Source organism: Crocodylus siamensis, chromosome 3 (assembly GCF_052110815.1).
Source record: "Crocodylus siamensis isolate JL-2025a chromosome 3, ASM5211081v1, whole genome shotgun sequence".
NCBI classification, from domain to species: Eukaryota; Metazoa; Chordata; order Crocodylia; family Crocodylidae; genus Crocodylus; species Crocodylus siamensis.
Window position 1 is genome coordinate 200104990 of NC_143397.1, and position 19134 is coordinate 200124123.

At 39.1% G+C, this 19134-nt stretch overlaps 1 protein-coding gene across 9 annotated transcripts in view; it reads right to left on the reverse strand.

Annotated features, from left to right (window-relative positions):
• NCOA2 (nuclear receptor coactivator 2) overlaps positions 1 to 19134 on the reverse strand; it is a 271388-nt gene that overhangs the window by 50135 nt on the left and 202119 nt on the right. For all 9 annotated transcript variants that reach the window (XM_090040140.1, XM_090040142.1, XM_090040137.1 and 6 more), the window contains 6 exons: positions 16702 to 16879; positions 14141 to 14326; positions 12884 to 12982; positions 12647 to 12787; positions 8852 to 8996; positions 5408 to 6677 (listed from right to left, as the gene is read on the reverse strand). In XM_090040140.1, the coding sequence (XP_089896266.1) occupies positions 5408 to 6677; positions 8852 to 8996; positions 12647 to 12787; positions 12884 to 12982; positions 14141 to 14326; positions 16702 to 16879 (2019 nt within the window). The remainder of the gene's footprint in view (positions 1 to 5407; positions 6678 to 8851; positions 8997 to 12646; positions 12788 to 12883; positions 12983 to 14140; positions 14327 to 16701; positions 16880 to 19134) is intronic.

The window sequence follows — 19134 nt, forward strand, 5'->3', positions numbered from 1 at the left end:
CAAAAAAAATGGAACAAAAACATTTGTCCTTTCCTACTTACCCCTACAGTTGCTTATATTGGAATTACAATCAGCTCAATAGAGCTTAGGTAAGATAGCAATCATTACATTGAGGGGGCAGTGGAAATACTCTCTATCATTTGAACAAAGTTTCCTGTCAGTTGCTGGGCTCTGCAGAAGTATATACTTAAACACAGTACCTAGAAGAATGCTATTTTTAGTACAGTAGTGTACTTTGAAGAATTTCCTGTTCAGAAAGAGTTATACTGAAAGTAAAAGGAGAGGTTGTAATGGATCTTTTTGCCTCAGAACACCAACATACCCCTTACACAGAATCCACACTACTGCCAGTTTGTTTAATCTTCCAGAGAAACTGCAAGATAAAATGACTAATTATTTAAAAATACAACATCCCCTGGGGAGGACAAGTCTTAAATAAACCTGCAGAGTAGGAAACGCAAGCACACAGCAAGTTTTTATATAAGGGAGGCGGGAAGGGTGGTGGGGGAAGGACACAGGAGGATGGAAGAATTAGAACAAGAATCTGGGTCCTAGTCTTGTATTAAATAGTTCCAGCTTTGATCTAAATTTAGGTAATGAACACTTCCTGTGGGAAACTATTTTCCAAAGCTGAGAACTTTTTGATGGTAAAATATTTTCAGTGATTTTATAATTGGGGCAATGTGGTTATTTGTTCAGGATCCTGGCTTTCAGTTAGATAAATGCCTTCAGTATTCTGTACTTACCATGACTTCCTCTTTTACCTGATGTCGGATTGCTCTTGTTCACAAAGACTCAAGTTTTCACAAAGTTTTAATGAAGTAAGGCTTGAAATTGTATTAAAATGAAGTAAAACAAAACAAGAACCACCAAAAACTACACTTATTTCTGAGTTCCAGTGTTTTTACAAAACTGCTGCCATTTATGATATTTTTGACATTTCCTATCCTGCCTCTGGACTGAATTTCAGTGGATGTATCTACATGAGATGCTTCACTGTGCATTAGACTAAGCTAATGTGCAGTAAAGCATCAGCATCTACACATGAACAGGACTTACTCTGCAGAAATTAGGCTAATGTGCCATTTGCTAGTACCAACAAATACAAATTTCATTGACATTAGGGCTGGAAGGGACCTTGAAAGATCATTGAGTCCAGCCCCCAACCTGAAGGGCAGGAAGCCAGCTGGGGTCATAGGATCCCAACAAGATAAGCATCCAATTTACTCTTGGAGGTGTTCAATGTAGGTACTTGAACCACCTCCTATGGCAGGCTATTCCAGATCTTGGGGGCTCGGACAGTAAAGAAATTTTCTCTTATGTCCAGCCTGAAATGGTCTTGCAGTAGTTTATAACCAGTACTAGATTAATTGCACATTAGCTACTGTGCAGTAGTGCATGTGTACATACTGACTGGGAGCAATTTGCTGAACTGGGAGCTGAGCAGTGCTGGGACGGGAGAGCTCTATTTCTCCAGTCCCAGCATCTCAGCTCTTGGCTCCCCCCATGCACAGGTGAAGAGTGGGAGCCAACTGGAGTGTGCACTGCACAGGGGCTGAAGGGACAGAGAGCTCCCTTGTCCCTTCAGCTCACACAAGAGGGAAGCAGCACCAGTCCCATCTCTCTCCTGGTCCCAGCACTGCTTCCTGGTCTCCCCCGCATCTTCCCCCCAGTCCCAACACTGCTTATTCCCATGCTGGGGCATTGCCTTAAACCAGTACTGCTGAGCCAGGCTGTGATCTGGAGTTCCATGTAGTTCCAGATAGCTCCTCCCAACTCCCTGGGGCCCCAAGCCTGACCTCTGTGCCCTCTGCCAACCTGGAGCTGGCACTTGCGGGGAGCCTGGAGCTTGCCCCAGGCTGCTGCAGGGGGGCAGAGCAGGGGAAGGGAGCAGCCCTGGACTCAACTGTTCCCAATGGGAGCAGCTCCCGACAGGGGCACATGTGTATATGTGCCCCCAGGAATGCTTTAATAAGCCTGAATTTTCTTTGCAGTAAATTCAGGCACATTAATTGCACATGATATGTAGACGCACCCAATATTCCCAGCTCTCATTATTATGTCATGCGTCTTGCAGTGTTTTTTTCTCATAGCTGCAGCTCCTTGAGTGATGTAACCTAGTGAGAATCTCAGGGTTCACATTTTTAAAAAAGGAAGTGTTTAGTAGAGAAGACCATGAAAACAAACTTATCATACTTATCACGGCATATAAAACCAAAGTGATTGGGAAGCATGACAGAAATCTGCCGTCTCTTTTAAGAACACCTGGAATAAATATATACATATTTCACTTGGTGATTGGACAAGGTTGTATAATTTGACAATGTGAAACTCAGAAAATGAAACTGGACTCTTATTTACAACCCAGTTTAACTTGAGGTAACTCTACTGCCTTCAGCCAGGATAAGTAAGAACTTCATGTGGTTGCTATACTGGTACATTATAATGAATCCCAATGGGACTGAGAGAAAAGTTTATTAAAAATGGTGATCACTGTGTGGGGTTAATCAGTTTGCTGTATCAAAATATGTAAAAATTGGTTTCTGCTGTTGGAATTGTTAAAGTGAGGGGTTGTTACTATAATGATTTTTTAATGAGGTTTTACTGTATTTACAGTAGTTTACTGCTGCCAGCATAGTTTTATACTTCTGCACATCTATGTTTTCCAGCCTAATAAAGTATTACAGTTTCATTTAGAATCTGATTGCTTCCACCCTATTATGTTTAATGCCTTGCAGACTATTAACTGTAGAGAACTATATTAACATAAAGGCCTGAAGATTAATCACTTAAGAAATTAGTATAATTTGGCTCAGTTTCCCTTCTGAAGGGTACGAAGGATTGGAAAATTATAGTTATGCCTAAGTAATGGCGGCATCTGTCAATACTTTTCAAAGTAAGGGAAATAAAGGAAGCTTAGAAAACAGTTGGGTGATGCGTACTTCTAACTGTGTCATGGTACATTTCTGTAACCATGTCTGGCTTCTGAATTCCTGACACCTACCTTTGCCCCTACAATCTCTTATTGGTTAGAAACTGATGAAACAGCAGTTAAAAATCCCCAATGTAGCAATATATGACTATGCTGTCTATCTCCTGAGCTGCCTCACAATCTGAAAAAGTAGTATAGACTTCCCCACAAAAGCAAATATGCATAAATAAAGAAGCTCAACCCCAAAGAGCAAATTAGAAGCTGCAATTTAAAGTAGAAGGGCACAGTTCTGAAAAAGCCATGCATGTACTCTCTCAAATGATCATGAATTATGGGTGAGAATGCAGGCACAGGACACTACCTAGGGATTAATAACCAGCTGGGAGAGTTGATGGCATAGGGTAAAACTATGTAACCCCCACTAATCATTCATTCCCCAGGAAATGCCCTTTGTCAGAACTGTTATTGAAATAACCCATTTAAAAATAAATACAAATATTAAAGTTATTTACTTTTTTGTGCAGTTCCATTATTGAGAGAGAACACTGAAAACAGAAGGATGAACAATGGCTGAGGTACCGTGTTCATTCTGGAGTACTGTGTTCAGTTTTGGGCCCCCCACTACAGAAAGGATATGGACAAACTGGAGACAGTTCAGCAGAGAGCAACAAAAATGGTGAGGGCTGAGGGACATGACTTATGAGGAAAGACTGAGGGAATTGGGCTTATTCAGTCCAAAGAAAAGACTGAGGGGGATTTAATAGCAGCCTTCAACTACCTGACCGGGGTGGGGGGTGTTTGAAAGAGGATGGAGCTAGACTGTTCTCAGTGGTGGAAGATGACTGAACAAGGAGCAATGGCCTCAAGTTGCAGCTAGGGAAGTTAGGTTAGATATTAGGAAGAATCTTGTTACTGGGGGGGTACTAAAACACTGGAACAGGTTACCCAGAGAGGTGGTGGAAGCTCCATCCTTGGAGGTTTTCAAAACCTGGCTAGAAAAAGCTTTGGCTGGGATGATCTAGTTGGGGATGGTCCTGCTTTGAGCAGGAGGTGGACTAGATGACCTCCTGAAGTCCCTTCCAAACCTAACTTTCTATGATTCTGTGACACTGCTTCCCCCATAGAGGTCATTTTTAGAAAGCAAATCCTACTCAAAAACCCAAGGTACACTTCCTTTCCATACAAACCCCAATCATTTATCACTTGTTATTTTTACTGAGTAGCATCCAGATACCTGGCCCAGGATTGCCTTGTTATACTAGGCAGGCACTATACATATGTCAATGTCTGGGCTTTTACCCCATTTAGAACAGGGATAATTATGATCAGCTTTGTTTCAACATGTGAACAGTTACTAGAGCAAAGTATAAACCAATGAATGTGTAATCCCTGAAAGAGGAAGAGGTGATGAACAACATGAATGTGTTAAGAATGAATCATACCAAACCAACTTGATTTTCTTTGACTGAGTAACTAGTTTGGTGGCTAAAGGCAAAATGTGATAAGCACAATATACCCAGATGTCAACAAGGCTTCTGACAGTCCAACATGGCATTCTCATATATCAAATTAAGTAATATGGGGTTGATAGAATTCTGTCACATGGATCCACGTCTGGCTGAATAACTACTAGCCAAGAGTAACTATAGTTTATTGATCATACCCCAACTTACTCATCAATAACAAAAATGCACTAAGCAGGGAGCTTACTGTGTGCAAAGGTAACATGTCAGGTCAACAGTTTTGCACTATCTTGTGTACATATTTTGGATGAACAATTGTGCTTCAAAAATCTATTTACAGTCAAGTCCTCATATATCTTGGAGGGTTGTTTGGAGAATCCTGTCTATGGGTTGCTTGTTTTATTGCGAGCTGCTCTGAGCCTTTTGGATATGTTGGGATATAAATCTAATACAAAAATAAAGAACTAAATACACTAAGACATGGACCCACACAATATAAAACAACTAGTATTTGAATTTTACAGTTACTTGAATTTAAAAACTAAAAATAAAGGGAATGCTCTTTTGCTTTGGTGTTAAACTTCAGGTAATATTCAATACAAGCAACTACAATGCAAATTCTTTATCAGCTTTGCAGACAGCACTTGGCCTTGGAAAGAAGCCCATTCAAGATATGAGTGCTATGGCAGTCAACAGGTAAGCATCTACCAACATTTGCAAGATGCCACAGTTTCCCCTATTCTAAGCATACTTAGGTACCAGTGGTTGGCAAACACTGACTTTTTACTGGTGACCTACTGGTGAATTCACTCTGACATCCCATCACTCCTGGGATAAGGTTGTCAATCATGCAATTAATCTGCTCTTCCTAGAAAAGTGACATTCACAACTAACACATTTAGGTAGATTTAGAGCCAAGGCCAGATATTAAAAATAAACAATTACATATTACCCACCCACAGTCAGGAAGCGTTAGAATATCTGGAATTACACAGAATCAGAGGTTTCTTACCTGTTCATTGGGCTCAAAGTTTATCTCCTCCTTTTCTGTCTTCATAGCTATTAATTTTGTGCTACCAGAAGTGTCCGTCTTACTATCCAACCGCTCCAGTTTTGGGGTTATGTCTGATAAGCCAATATCTTTAGTATCATCTTTATCTAGCAAGTAGCGAAGTAGTGCATTCTCTTTCTTCTTAGGACTCACTGGTTCCTGTTTAACAGTCACCTCTGAACCAGGAGCTGTGCTATTGGACTCCTGATTCAGTTCTTTGCCTGTGGCCTCTGCTGTAAGCTTGGCCAAATCTACAGGAGAACTACTATCCTGCAAAAGTCTGTGCAAAATTTTATGCTTCTCCTTGAGCGAGGTTCCATGTGCTGAACCAGAACCAGATAAACCTCCTGTGGAGTCTTTGTTAACCTCTCCAATGGGATTGGACAAGGGTGAAGGCTCCATCTGATCAGATTTGGTGGTCAGCAATTGTAAGAGCTTTGTCTGGCTTTTTCCATCATGCAGTCTGTTCTGTCCATCAGGTCTCTCACTGCTGACAACTTGGGGCATGTTGTTATCATTACTGTCTTTCTGTTCTCCTGAATGGCAGGTACTTTCTGTTTGTCCAGTTGTACCTTCTGATTGCTCCCCATAAAGTCCAAAGCAGTCTTTAGAGTCCAGGCTTCCCATTTTGCTTAGCTGAGGAGGATTCATATTAACCGGGGAATTTTGTAAGTTACCCATTTTTAGGTCAGGTGAAGCCAACGATGACCCTAGAGAAACTCCATGGCCCTCACTGAGGGCTTGAAGTGCATTTAGGGAACTGTTGGTATAACTATGGCTATTTCCTGTGCTGCTGCAAACTCCCACAGGTGAATGCAAGCTTCCTGCAGGGGAAAATTGACTGGGTGGGATTCGAGGACTTCCTGCCACTCCAGGACTCACACGATGCCTTGGGGAAAGCATAGAGTTTGGCTGTCCTGGGTTCATGCCAGGGCTGCTTTGTGAGGGACTATTAATTTTTAGTGCATAGTTACTACCCTGAGGTGTGGATGCTTGTATGCTTGACACATGGTTCATTCCCCCTGAACCACCAAACCTGCCTGCTGGCATGCCCATTTGTTCCTTTGGGCCATTTATGGCAAAATTTATATTGCTACTGATGGTCATATCCTGACCTGGATTCCCACTGCACATAGCCGGATGGGCAGGGCTGCTGGAATTAATTGGGTTCAATGTCTTTCCCACTGCTTGTCCAGGCAAATCCTGATTCATTCCACAGACATTCTGCTCTCTGTATTATGAGAGGGGGAAAACGCATGCATTAGCTAAGAAAGAAACTTTTATACTACAATTACATTAAAAGTAAAACTCCTTTAAAAATAAGAAAACAAATATTTAACTGAAAAAAACAGATAATGGGTTTGACAAAAGCTATCTGCAGCTGCCTGCAAGGCTATACGTGCACAGTTCTGCATCAGTAACAATAGTATATTGTTCAGGAACTCATTAGTATATCTCTGGCTACAAAGAAGAAATGTACTTATCTTAAATGATAGAAGCTAGATAAAGGTAACAAGTACAATTACAGTATCTCTCTTTGTGAATACATTTTTTCTACATTGCAGGATGAATTACCTTGCATGTAAGAGGGAGGTTTCGTCTTCTTAGACAAATGACCCAAATAAATACATATTTTACAGGACAGCTGTAGCCAGATGCTTTGCCAGAGTCTGAAGTTCTGTGAAAAAGACCTTCCACTAACCTGGAGCACCTTTGGTATCTGCCCATTAGGCCCACAATAAAAAGCAATTTTAAGATGTCAGGAAATCATGAGGCAAATTTATGTAGCGTAAGAAGAGCTGCCAAAGATTTTTAAAACTGCTCCAAAAGTATAGAAGCCAAAAAAACCACTGGAAACAAGTTCAGAATGAGACTACTGTGTCACCAATCTGGTTCTGGTCACACTTCTTGAAAATTAATGTGCAAATTGTAGCTCATGTACCAGAGACAAGATTTGGAAAAGGGAGAGAGAGAGAGAGGGAGAAAGCAAGGAGAAAGTTGTTTAAAGAACATCTAAGAACTTTCTGTTTTTTTCTCTTTAGAATTTGGCTAAAATTCTTTGAATATGCAGGGAGGTTATTCTTCTATTGTAAAAGTTACATTTGTTTGTTTGCTTGAATCCAACATTTTCCCAAGCTCTCAGAGGAACACTGAAATACTTAGGACCCAGTCATATTACACAGGCCAAAATTTAGATTTTGAGGAAAAGAGAATATAACCTGGGTTCTCTTTACTGAGAATTTAATTAAAAAAAAATCATTAATTTTGTAAGCACTTATTTGTATTTAAACACTCATTTTCAGTGCTTGCACAGTAAAAAAATTGCTGTCAAATAGTCAAATTTAGCAGTGCCGATGTAAGTAAACCATAAATAAAAATAACAGATCATAAACAAAAGTAAAATTACCTATTCCATTTTTGTTAGCCAAGATGGGCACAATGCAGAAAATGAATGAGTACTAAAGACTCTACTGTTCTCCTAGTACAAGTGTTCTGTAGCAAGAGTCAGGACATCTGCTTTATTAAAATGTGTAATTTTTAACATGACAATACTTTAATTTACAACTCTGGCAGATGCTCATGAAATACCAGATGTATTCACAAATCTAAACAAAACAAGTTTCAAACTGTTAAATAGCAGCTTTCAGTTAGGTGAATACAATATCCAAATCTGTAACTGCCCTAAATTTTTTCAGCTTTAATTAGATTTACAACTGTTTTTTCCCTTCCTCAACAAAGCAGTAATGTAGCTGCAAACTGAAACAATATTATAATTGTAGCACTGTACCAAAAAATAATTATAAATTAAAATTTGGCACAAAGAAGCCATTCATGCATTAAACTAATTCAAATTTTAGTTGTCAAATGCTGGGGTGTGGGATTCTTTACATTTGAATCCAATATTTTGTTACTTTAAAAAAAAAAAAAAAAAAAAGTAGAAAGTGTTAGCCTTTCTTTCTTAGGAAGCACTCTGAAATTATGATGCTACATACTAACATGTTTTGAAACAGTTTGCAGCTGCGAAAACACTAACACCACCAAATATGATCAGGACAGGTAACTGTCCTGCAAAGTAATAGTTTATCTAAAGCATGGCTCTAGCAGCCACGCTATAGTCTTCCACAAAAAAGTTATGTCAAAACTTGTGATCCATTCTGAACTACACGAATTTTCAAGTTTTGAGACATGACAATTATCTTGATTCTTAGTATTTTCTTGTTAAACCAGTTAACTCCAAAACTATATTACTCAAAAGCTTACTTAAAGCTGTTAGCTGTAGGCTAAATAAAAAGCCTATCAGTCAATATAATGTACATGAAACACCAACTATTCTTGCCATGGATCTCCCTACACTCAGGGAAATAGCGGGGGAAAAAAAAAAACTGTAAAACTAACAAAGGTTACCTGTGAAGCATATGCAAGGATATTACAAGCTGAGGTTCATTAGTCTGAGAACGGATGAGCCTGCTCTTTGTTTGGGCAGCAACTATAGTGCCATCAGACAAGGAAAATCGATAGACAGGACTGAATGCTAGTCCCTGCCTCAGCACTGCAAACAAACAACAAAATTAATGAGAAATTAGTGAGGCAGACGTAAAACACCAATATCCTAAAATTCGTTAGATTTGGCTGTTTATCTATCTTCTGGATATCATAGAAGTTGAATGATTTTAATCATCACCACAAAAATATGGCATATTAAAAGACTAGAGATGTTTTGTGGATCTGAATACTGACAATACTCTCAATATGAAACATATAAAAATAAAGGAATTTAATATTATGAATGGAGCTCATGTGCTTATGAATGAACAGGGCTAATAAAATCATTAGTGTGTGATGTATTTTGGAGCAAATCAACCCTGGCAGACTTGGATCAACTTGTGATCTGGGGAACCCAATGGACTTTAGTGAAGGAGAGGCTAGAAAGTCCATGATGGCCTCACTTCTTTTACTCAGTGGTTATGTAATATTTTTCTTCCAATATCTGTCTCATGCCTCTTGCTGGTATTGTAAGTTTTTCTCCATATTTACCACCTACTATGTTTATAGAACCAGGAACAGACATTACAGTTTTACTGGTATAAGTGACTAGAAACCAGTATATACCTGTAACAGAACAAGAACCCTGGTGCACAAAACTGGTCTATACCCATAACAGAACAGAAGTTTGGCACACAGACTGGTTTAAAAATGGCAGAACCCATCTTAGATTTGCCCCGACCAAACAGTGAATGTGTGTTCTGTTTATTACTGATCTAAACATCACTTATAGAAAACCATGGAACTTAGATTGATTCCACCTTGGGCTTTTTGAATGTCTGTAGCTAGCCTAGATGTTCAATGTAAGTGTCTAGCACTTACATGTGTCCTACTCTAAGTTCCTCATGATTTGCTTACATACCTTTTCAAAATCAAAACCCTTAAGCTTTTATGTTGTTTGTCTACTTTTTTGCGTGTTGTGAAACCGGACTCAAATGCTCATCAATAGAGAAAAAAAAAAAAAGAATGAGAGTGTTTCTATATTAGGAACTGTAGAACATTTAAGAAAAACTGCAGCCAGGCTTTGGAACCAAATTCCTGAGTATCCCTTTAATTTCTTAACTACTTTCCATTAACATTATCTAAACAATATCCTCCTATCCCTGGATTTGTTTTCATATCTTCTATACGTTTTTTAAATTTTCCCTGACGTAATGAAATGAATGGCACTGAAACAGTATTCTAAGTGTATCTTTATTAATCCTTTAAACAGTGCTCCAACCACCTCTTCAGACTGATAACACTTATGTGACTCATTTCCTTTCCTACCCTCACACTGTTATATATAACATAGTACAAGGTTTTAAAGCAGGGGTGGGTAAAATACGGCCTGTGGGCCGGATCCGGCCTGCCAGGACATTCTATCCGGCCAGCAGGGCCCCTAAAAAATTTAGGGAATTAAAATTCATTTGCTCCTGGCTGCCAGTGAAAGATAACAGGAGACAAGGGCAGTAGATCCCGGGGGGGCCAGCAGCAAGACGCAGCAGCCCAACCCATGGCTTCTACCTGCATTGCTGGACTGGGAGCATGGGGCTACACTGGTACACTGGGGTGGGTGGGTGTGTGTGTTTGTAGGGCGAGTCCCACATGTACACCCCACCATACACATGCACCCACACCCTCACCTCACACTGCCACACACAGAGACCCCTACACCCCCTCACACACCCCAGCCACCTTCTCCCTACACACAGCTCTCCACAAACCCCATACCCACTCACACCCCACATGCTCCCTCATCTCACACTCCCCACATCTATCCACCCCCTACAGACACACTCACATCCTTCCCCAGACCCCACATACCCACAGCCCCCCACAAACCTATACCCACTCCCCAAAATACAAGTAAGACTTCATTTTAAGCTATTATATACAAATCACCTCTGTGTACCCTACAGAAACATATGTAAACACGGACAAAAATATATTTTGAAATCATATGAATGAATGTTGTAGAGGTTCGATTTTTAGAATACAATTTGGATTTTTTATGGTTCTGAGATGACAAAACCCCTTGCTGAAAGCAGTACTTCTGGGGGGCAAGGGGAGGGGCTTCTGGTAGCAAAGGTCAGGGGTTAGGGGACAGGACTTCCAGTCACAGGATGGTGACCAGAGGGTGGGGCACCTGTGAGGGTGCAGGGCTACCCATGTGGCCCTTGACAGCTTGCCAGAACTCGGTAAGCAGCCCTCCAGCCGAAGTTATTGCCTACCCCTATTTTAAAGCATTTTTTAGGCAATGAGAAAATTGGACACACGAGTTAAACAACCAGAGTCAGTGTAGAGTAAAAATATACAGGCGTAAGAACAACACAATAAAAAACTAGATCTACAAAAACAACACAAAGCAGAATTTGACTTTAACATATGCCCTTGTTTCAAGATACTCTTTGGGCAGCAGAAGGTCCACAGTACTAGCCTTAGCATATATCATTTCAAGAAGTTTGAGCACTCCATGCCAGTAAGATAAAAGTGAAATCTCTACTTAGATTATTTTTTTTTAGTAATTCTTTAAACTAACAAGAAACTTTCTGTATTCTTCTTCAGGAAATGCTTTTTTCCCCATTGCAGCCAATACAAAAGAGGTCCATTTTAACCAAACCTGCCATACTTTGCATTTGGCATCAAGATCAGTTTGCAAGGCTTGCAACTGAGATACTGAACATACAGCTCTTTTTTTGAGCATGGCCAGAAGTTATACCTGGGCAGGATTGACTTTAGATGTCCCTTCTTTTACTTTGGTACGCAAATCACAGCAAAAACCTTAAAGCAGTTGACATGGGGGTTTCCTTTTGTAAAGTGCAAAGGAAGTGGGAGTTGGTACACACTTGGTAGCATCTTTCTCCTGCAAGGAGTATCTCCTTGCAAAAGAGACACTTCAGACATTCATTTTAACCTAAATGTTGGCTATAAATTTTACTGGAAATTGTGTTTCAACAGGAATACTTGTGGAATAAAGAACTACTAACACAAGTAACCTGATTCTGACCTGTGATTAGAATCTGCATAGATGATACACCTAGGAGAAAAAGTACCCCTAGCCTCTGCCATGAATCCCATTAAAAGCCTTTCCACTGCACTACACTATCCTGCATCCTATCTTCCTTATTGTCTACATTCTTGACTTTGTGGCTATTCTAATGTTATTTTCCACTAGATGATGGTCTACCCTCACTGCCACACAGCTTTCACTAGACTTCAGTGCTGAAGCTTCAGTAAATCATAGTGAACCAAGACTGCAAGAGTATTTTTTTTTTTTGTATAGAAGTGAAATAAACATCTTGAATTGTTTCAATGAACTGGACAATGCTGTAGTACAAGCTTTCTGTAAACAAGAAGGTCGTAGCCCAACTTCTCACTAACAACATCACAAAGGTTTGAAGATATAAAAGCAGGTGACTGATGAGCATACCACAAGGCACCCACTTAATTTATCATACAGCAGCAACAAGCATGGTAAGAATGAGAAAAAGGAAAGTGATGCACAATCCAACTACTGAAAAGTATACTGTTCACTGGAGATATTGGCTTTAGATACAGGGGTCTTCAATAGCCCTTGCTTAGCCCATGTGGACATTATGTAAACAGAGCATGATCAATGGATAAAGCAACAAAGAGTTAAAAAATTAAAAAAATATTAAAATTAGAAAATCAAACCTTCTTGGTGATGCCTTTTGGCAAATGATATCTCTCCCTCATGCTGTGCATGGAATCTCTGAATGCACCTTCTCACCAAATCCTCCCAGCCAGGCTTCATGGCTGCTCTCATGGTGCTAGTGTCCAGTGAAGTTATCTTACCTGCGTTAAATAAAAGCAACATTAGTTATTTTCTCTTTTTTAAAAAACCCATGGAAAACAGCAAATTGAGAGAGAGAAGTTTTGTTTTCATGATACCTTGTAGGTCTTGGCGAGTAGTAAAATTCTCTGATGAGGGAAGTGGCCTTTCCTTCACTGGGACTCTTCTTGCCACACAAATCAAGCACGACTGCAAATCTTAAATGAAACAGTAATATGTCAGAAACTTTGGAAGTAGGGAAACATGTTTTTAAAGGAACAAAATAGAATAGTTAAGTTTTGCATGCAGTTGCATGACTGACGGAGGCTGACCAGGGCAGGAACCATGAGCACTACCTTTGTGAGGCAAGCTCAGAAACAGCCATAGCACTGCAGCCAGCACTGCCCCATGATTCACTGCCCCGGGTGCAGAGTTGCCATGCTACACCTCTCACCTCTGCTTGCATTTCATTTTGGATTCAGCTCCATGTGTAAGTACTCATCAACGCAGAGATGGATAGCACTGACAGGGCTTACATTGGTCTTCAATTAAAATTAAAAGTCCAGGGGGAGGGATTTTTTTTTTGGTCAAGAAAAATTGTTGGGAGGATTCTGTTGTATTACTTTATACCAGCCCCATATCAGGGTATTTATGGACATTTTCTTAATTCTTTTATTTAAAAGACAGAAGACCATGGTCCATAACAGGTGGCACATGCAAATAAATTGCTGCATTTATTTGCATATTTTTCCATGTTTATGCATATATCTGCAGCTCAACAGCTTTTCAGATAATTAATAGAAAACAACATATTGCATGTGTAAAGAGCACAATTCTCACATTTTAATTCCTGAACTGCATTCCTTCAAAATGTACTTGTCCTTCTTGAGGAGGAAATTTCATAGTAAATGCTTTTTGAGTGATCTGAAAGCTTAAACTGCATGAGAAAATTTAACTAGTGAAGAAGTAAGTGCCAAAGGAAATGGTAAACCACAAGAGTTTTCATGTTCTGATAACTTGGAAGTTGCCGCATGAAATTCTGTTACCACTGGGCCACATTTTTCTTATAGTTATGCTGGCATAAATCCAGAGTGAGCAGACTGACTTATAAAGTCACTCCTAATTTATACCAATGTACCTGAATAAGTTGTGTGAAGGCTGGTGTGCCACACAAATTAAGAGAAAAAAACCCTTGCCCAGCTTAATGAAAGAAGGAACACTCACAAATGAAAGAGGGAGAAAGTCTCTCCACTGCTCTGAAACTACTGTATCTTGATTTCAATGCAACTCAGCTCACAATTATTTGGATTGGTACTGGAAGAAGAAAATTAGAACACCACAGAAGTGAGCAAGCCTAGTAGGTATTCTCACTTTACCTTCACCGTCCTCCTTGATGGACTTTGGTTGAGAAACAGCAAAGCACTGCATAGTTTCATATTTTTGATGCGCTTCCTGGTTATCATGGCCTTCTTCAGAATCAGTTGAAGGTTTTACCAGCATCCGACAATTAAAGGTATGGCTGTTGCGCCTAGGAGCTTCACCAGACCAAGGTCCCCCATTCACTGAGTAAAGTAAAAAATACAGTGTAAGGTTATTCTCAGAGGTGTTCAATCCAAGCACAATTTAAACCTAAAATTAATTATGGTACTTTATTTATAATGTCATTTAGTATGTAGTACAATTTTGATATAAGAACATGAGCTGGCTTGTGGAAAGTAATTTAGAAAAAATTCTCATAATTTAAACTGAATGACAAATCTCTAGTTCAGCTGCCTTGTCTTTTACTTGATTAGGCATCTTGATTAGAATACCAGTATAGCAGTGCAGTCCTAATTACTAAACAAAGTGATAGAGCATAATAACTGATCCTCTCACTGACACTTCTCCCAATTCCAACTAGAGGAGCTGGAATAAAGGACACATTTACCCTGGTGTAAACCATCTTTATACCAAAGTGGGGGGGGGAAAGGAGTTTACACATAGTGCAGATCCCAATTCTGGCAACTTACTAGAATCTGATGTGGAGTTACCCCAGGACAAAACAGATTTCAAAATATTTCAGATGCGTCATGTGCCCACAGTTATCCTGGAACCACTCAAAGAAAACAGGCTATTCCCATCATTCCTGCCACCTAGTGGTAAGCCACCTACTCTGCAGCAGCTACGCCAAGGTAACTGGTCATCTGTCCTTTTTGCATTGCAGCCATGTACAAAACCAAAGTAAATCAAATTAAGTTAATTTATCGCTGGCTTGCATCCATAGATGCTTCTCGAGCAAATCCCGGGACGTCATTCTCCCCTTGTACTCGGCCTTGGTGAGGCCGCAGCTGGAGTACTGCGTCCAGTTTTGGGCTCCACAATTCAAAAAGGATGTGGAGAAGCTTGAGAGAGTCCAGAGGAGAGCCACGAACATGATCAGAGGTCAGGAAAACAGATCTTATGATGATAGGCTGAGAGACATGGGGCTCTTTAGCCTGGAAAAGCGTAGGTTCAGGGGTGATCTGATGGCCACCTATAAGTTTATCGGGGTGACCACCAGGATCTGGGGGAACGTCTGTTCACCAGAGCGCCCCAAGGGATGACTAGGTTGAACGGTCATAAACTCCTGCAAGACTATTTCAGACTGGACATAAGGAAGAATTGCTTTACTGTCCGAGCCCCCAAGGTCTGGAACAGTCTGCCAGCGGAGGTGGTTCAAGCACCTACACTGAACACCTCCAAGAGTAAATTGGATGCTTATCTTGCTGGGATCCTATAACCCCAGCTGACTTCCTGCCCTTTGGGCAGGGGGCTGGACTCGATCTCCCAAGGTCCCTTCCAGCCCTGATGTCTATGTCTATGAAATCATATTTCCAGGTCTTCTATGCTAAGGCCTGGAAAAAAGAATGTGCAGTATGGCAATGTTAGCCCATTTAAGTCTGGAAACAGTTGGCTATTATAATAGAAAAGAAATAATATTGAAAATATTATTCACTAAGAGCTTGGACAGATTAGGGACAAATGATTAGAGAAAAAATTAACCTGATAAAAACAGAAATGTAGGGCAAGCCAAAATAAAACAAATATCTTAAGCTATAACACAAAAGACTATAGGAAGAAGATAATAAAACTAACCCTGTCCAGAGTACTTAAGACAAGTAAAACCAAAGGAAACAAAAGCCTAGGATGCATATAGATACAGGGTATAAATGAGAGCAAATTATTGAAACACTGCATAAAGAACTAATGAGGACATAATAAAATAGTGTGTATAATCCTGCTCAACCCTTTATAATGGGTAATAAATACACAGAGAAGGCAAAGAAAAGGCAGACATGAACAATGCGGTAACTTGCATTTCTTAGCCATTCGAAAAATGTAACATTTTTTCTTCTTTAACATGTTTGATCAAAAAATTAAAAAGTCAACATTAGAAGAAATAAAGTATGAATATAACAGAGGTGCAACTAATACGATTGCTTTATTTTTGTTTAAAAGAATGGGATAAACACTTGGGGGAAAAAGATAACGAAATGAAATTTCTAACACATGACAGTTTGTCCTATGGAAAAAAAAAGTCCTTTCTCCTTTTATATTATGTATAATTTCTTACAATATCCAGACTAGATGTGGGAGGAAGGAGAACTCACAGGGAATATGAAGATTCACTCTAAAGATCTTGTAATAATGTCAATCACATGTGCCAGTTGCTATGAGCAACTTTGAACAAAAGCTAAACCCAAATGAAGAGACAAAAGGAGGATGTATTTCAGAAACAATTAATTATCACATAGCCATTAGATATACTGACAGTAAATACAGTGCATATGACAAAGATTTAAGTAATGGGGTGATATCTGCTGAAGTAATTAAAACATTAACTTAAGAAACCAAAGTTATATGCAAATAAGCAATGATTTTTTTTTTTTTTTTTTTTTTTTGAGGGAACTGAATGTACCTAAAGATTTTGGTAGCAGATTTCTGACAAATTCATTGTGGTCCCCTACATGCAGGATGCTGTACACACTTGTGTTCATCAGCTCTTCTTGGTTGTACCTTAGGTACTGTGTCACATTCTCAGAAACAAACACAACATTGCCTTCCAGGTTCACTACAAAGAAGAACCCATCTAGGGCCTAGAATAGAGAGAAAAGCCATACTCAGATTAATAAAACACATAGAAAACAATACTCTTATTTGAAGGACAGATGTCTTCACTGTTCCTGTTCTTGCCACCCCCCCAAGCCCTTGTCTTGATAATAAAATGCAAGAAGAGTAAGAAATTTTATATAATCAAATCCTATTCAAAGTATAATACTATTGTTAGAGATGTAGATTTCATGTTAATAGTAGCCTAGTATGAAGTCAGTACTTAAAGTCAGAAGAAGAAAGGATCTTAAAGTCTATAGTGCACTGAATTTCTCTATCTTTATAATTTGTGACAGCTGACTTACAGGACTTTTTAAAAACCGTCTCCTATCCACCTTTTGAAACATGCCAAATATTATGTTTTGTTTCTCCCCATCAGGGAAAAAAATGAAATTTGTCTCCACAAGAGATTCCCATGAAAAAATAAAATCACGGTGTTGTTTCCCAGCAGTATTTGGTCTTAAGATGCAAACATAACACTGCATAAGTGCCTAGGAATAACTCAAAGCCTCTCTGTTTAATTTTTATAATATACAGATAAGGGATACAGATTTAAAATTGAAAGTATCACAGCTACTGGGTCCAAGCATTCTATTATCAGCTAACAGACCTTTTCCCACTTTGCCCGATTTATTAACCTTTTCAGAATAGTATATGAAAATCATCAAAAAACTAGTTAGTTTGCATTTTGATTTGGAAGTGCAAATGGACAATGTTATGCCTATAGTAAAGAAAAAAAGCACACTGTTGATAGAACATAATGGTTACCCATGACTTTTTCAGGAATCCAGACTAATTATCTACCTGTCTAAAGCATGCTACAAACTAGTTCTTAGGGGCGTTGTTATACCAAATAATAGTATATGAAACCCATGGGTGCTTTTTTCACATGGTTCAGCCTATATAATACAGGACCCATGGTCTCCCTAATATGCACATTTAGTCCACTTAGACTTTAGAAACACATTAAAAATAATGCATACCACTGACCTGCTAGCAGATCCATAATACATCTATATAATCCAATATTGAATCTTATAGGACATCAAAGGAAAAATATTTTATTTAGACTATAAAATATTCAAAATATATGTTTGAGATTGCACAGAGACAGCTTAAAATATAAAAAACTGGAAAAACAGAAATGAGGAGGGTAAAAGAAAACACAGCATAACAACTGAGTTCTCAAATTAATCATTGGCAATTTTTAAATTATAAAAATATATGTACCCATTTCTATATATACATAAATCGCCTCTACCTGTTTCAGCATTGAAATACTTCAGATCCACTTTTGTTTTGTCAACTGTCACAATTTAAGCCTCACTTTTTTAAAAAAGAAATATTTCTGTTGCTTTTTTTCCCCTGTTTCTTTATAGTTTTTTGGCTGTTTGTGAACATTTACCTCCATTTTATTTCCTTTTTTAGAAGTTGACCACTTAATTTATAACCTATACCCATTACAAGTTTTAATTTATTCAGACTTGAATCCTAACAGCAAATCATTTGTTGACATCATTGGTGTGGAAGAATGTCTTCATGCACTTATGTTCATGCTACATAAGGGAGATTTCTCAAATGTCAGGTAGGTGTCTCAAGTTGATCAGTGCTTTAATGACTTTCTACAATTTTTTCTGCTATATCTTCCACAACCAAAATCTTCCTATAGTAGTTGCTTTCTTGGCAAAGGACTGCCAGAGGCAACTTCTTCAGAGCTTTTGGAGTTGACCAAGAGAGTTGTTAGAGGCTGGTAGGAATGTAGGAACCAAGCATGTCCTATTTGCAGCACCCCAATCTCCTACTGTTCCGAAGCAAAAGGCACGTTTCAGCTGCCCTTTACAGCAACCAGTAAGCCGTCAAGCCAACTGATGCATCAAGCCATTTAAAATTTACTGAGGCTTCCACTTTGGTACTACTCATTTCTTATCGTTTCCCCAGATGTATTCCAACAGGACAGACGGCTGATACAATAATGAAAACCAACATCCCTTCCTTCAGGGACATAGTTCTGACAATTTCTCCCCCCTGTCATTGCTAGAGACAATGTAATCAGAAGGGAGAAAAAAAAGAACAGAACTTCTTTCAGAGGACACAATGGAACAGAGGAAGTTGGGTTCTGAGTTTCTGTTCATTACTGTCTCACTGTTTTCTTCACATTTAGACAGGAAGGCTAGGTACAGACATTAAAGAAAGCCAAAGGCAGAATCAACCTAAGTTATGCCGTTTTCTCTAAGTGGTGTAG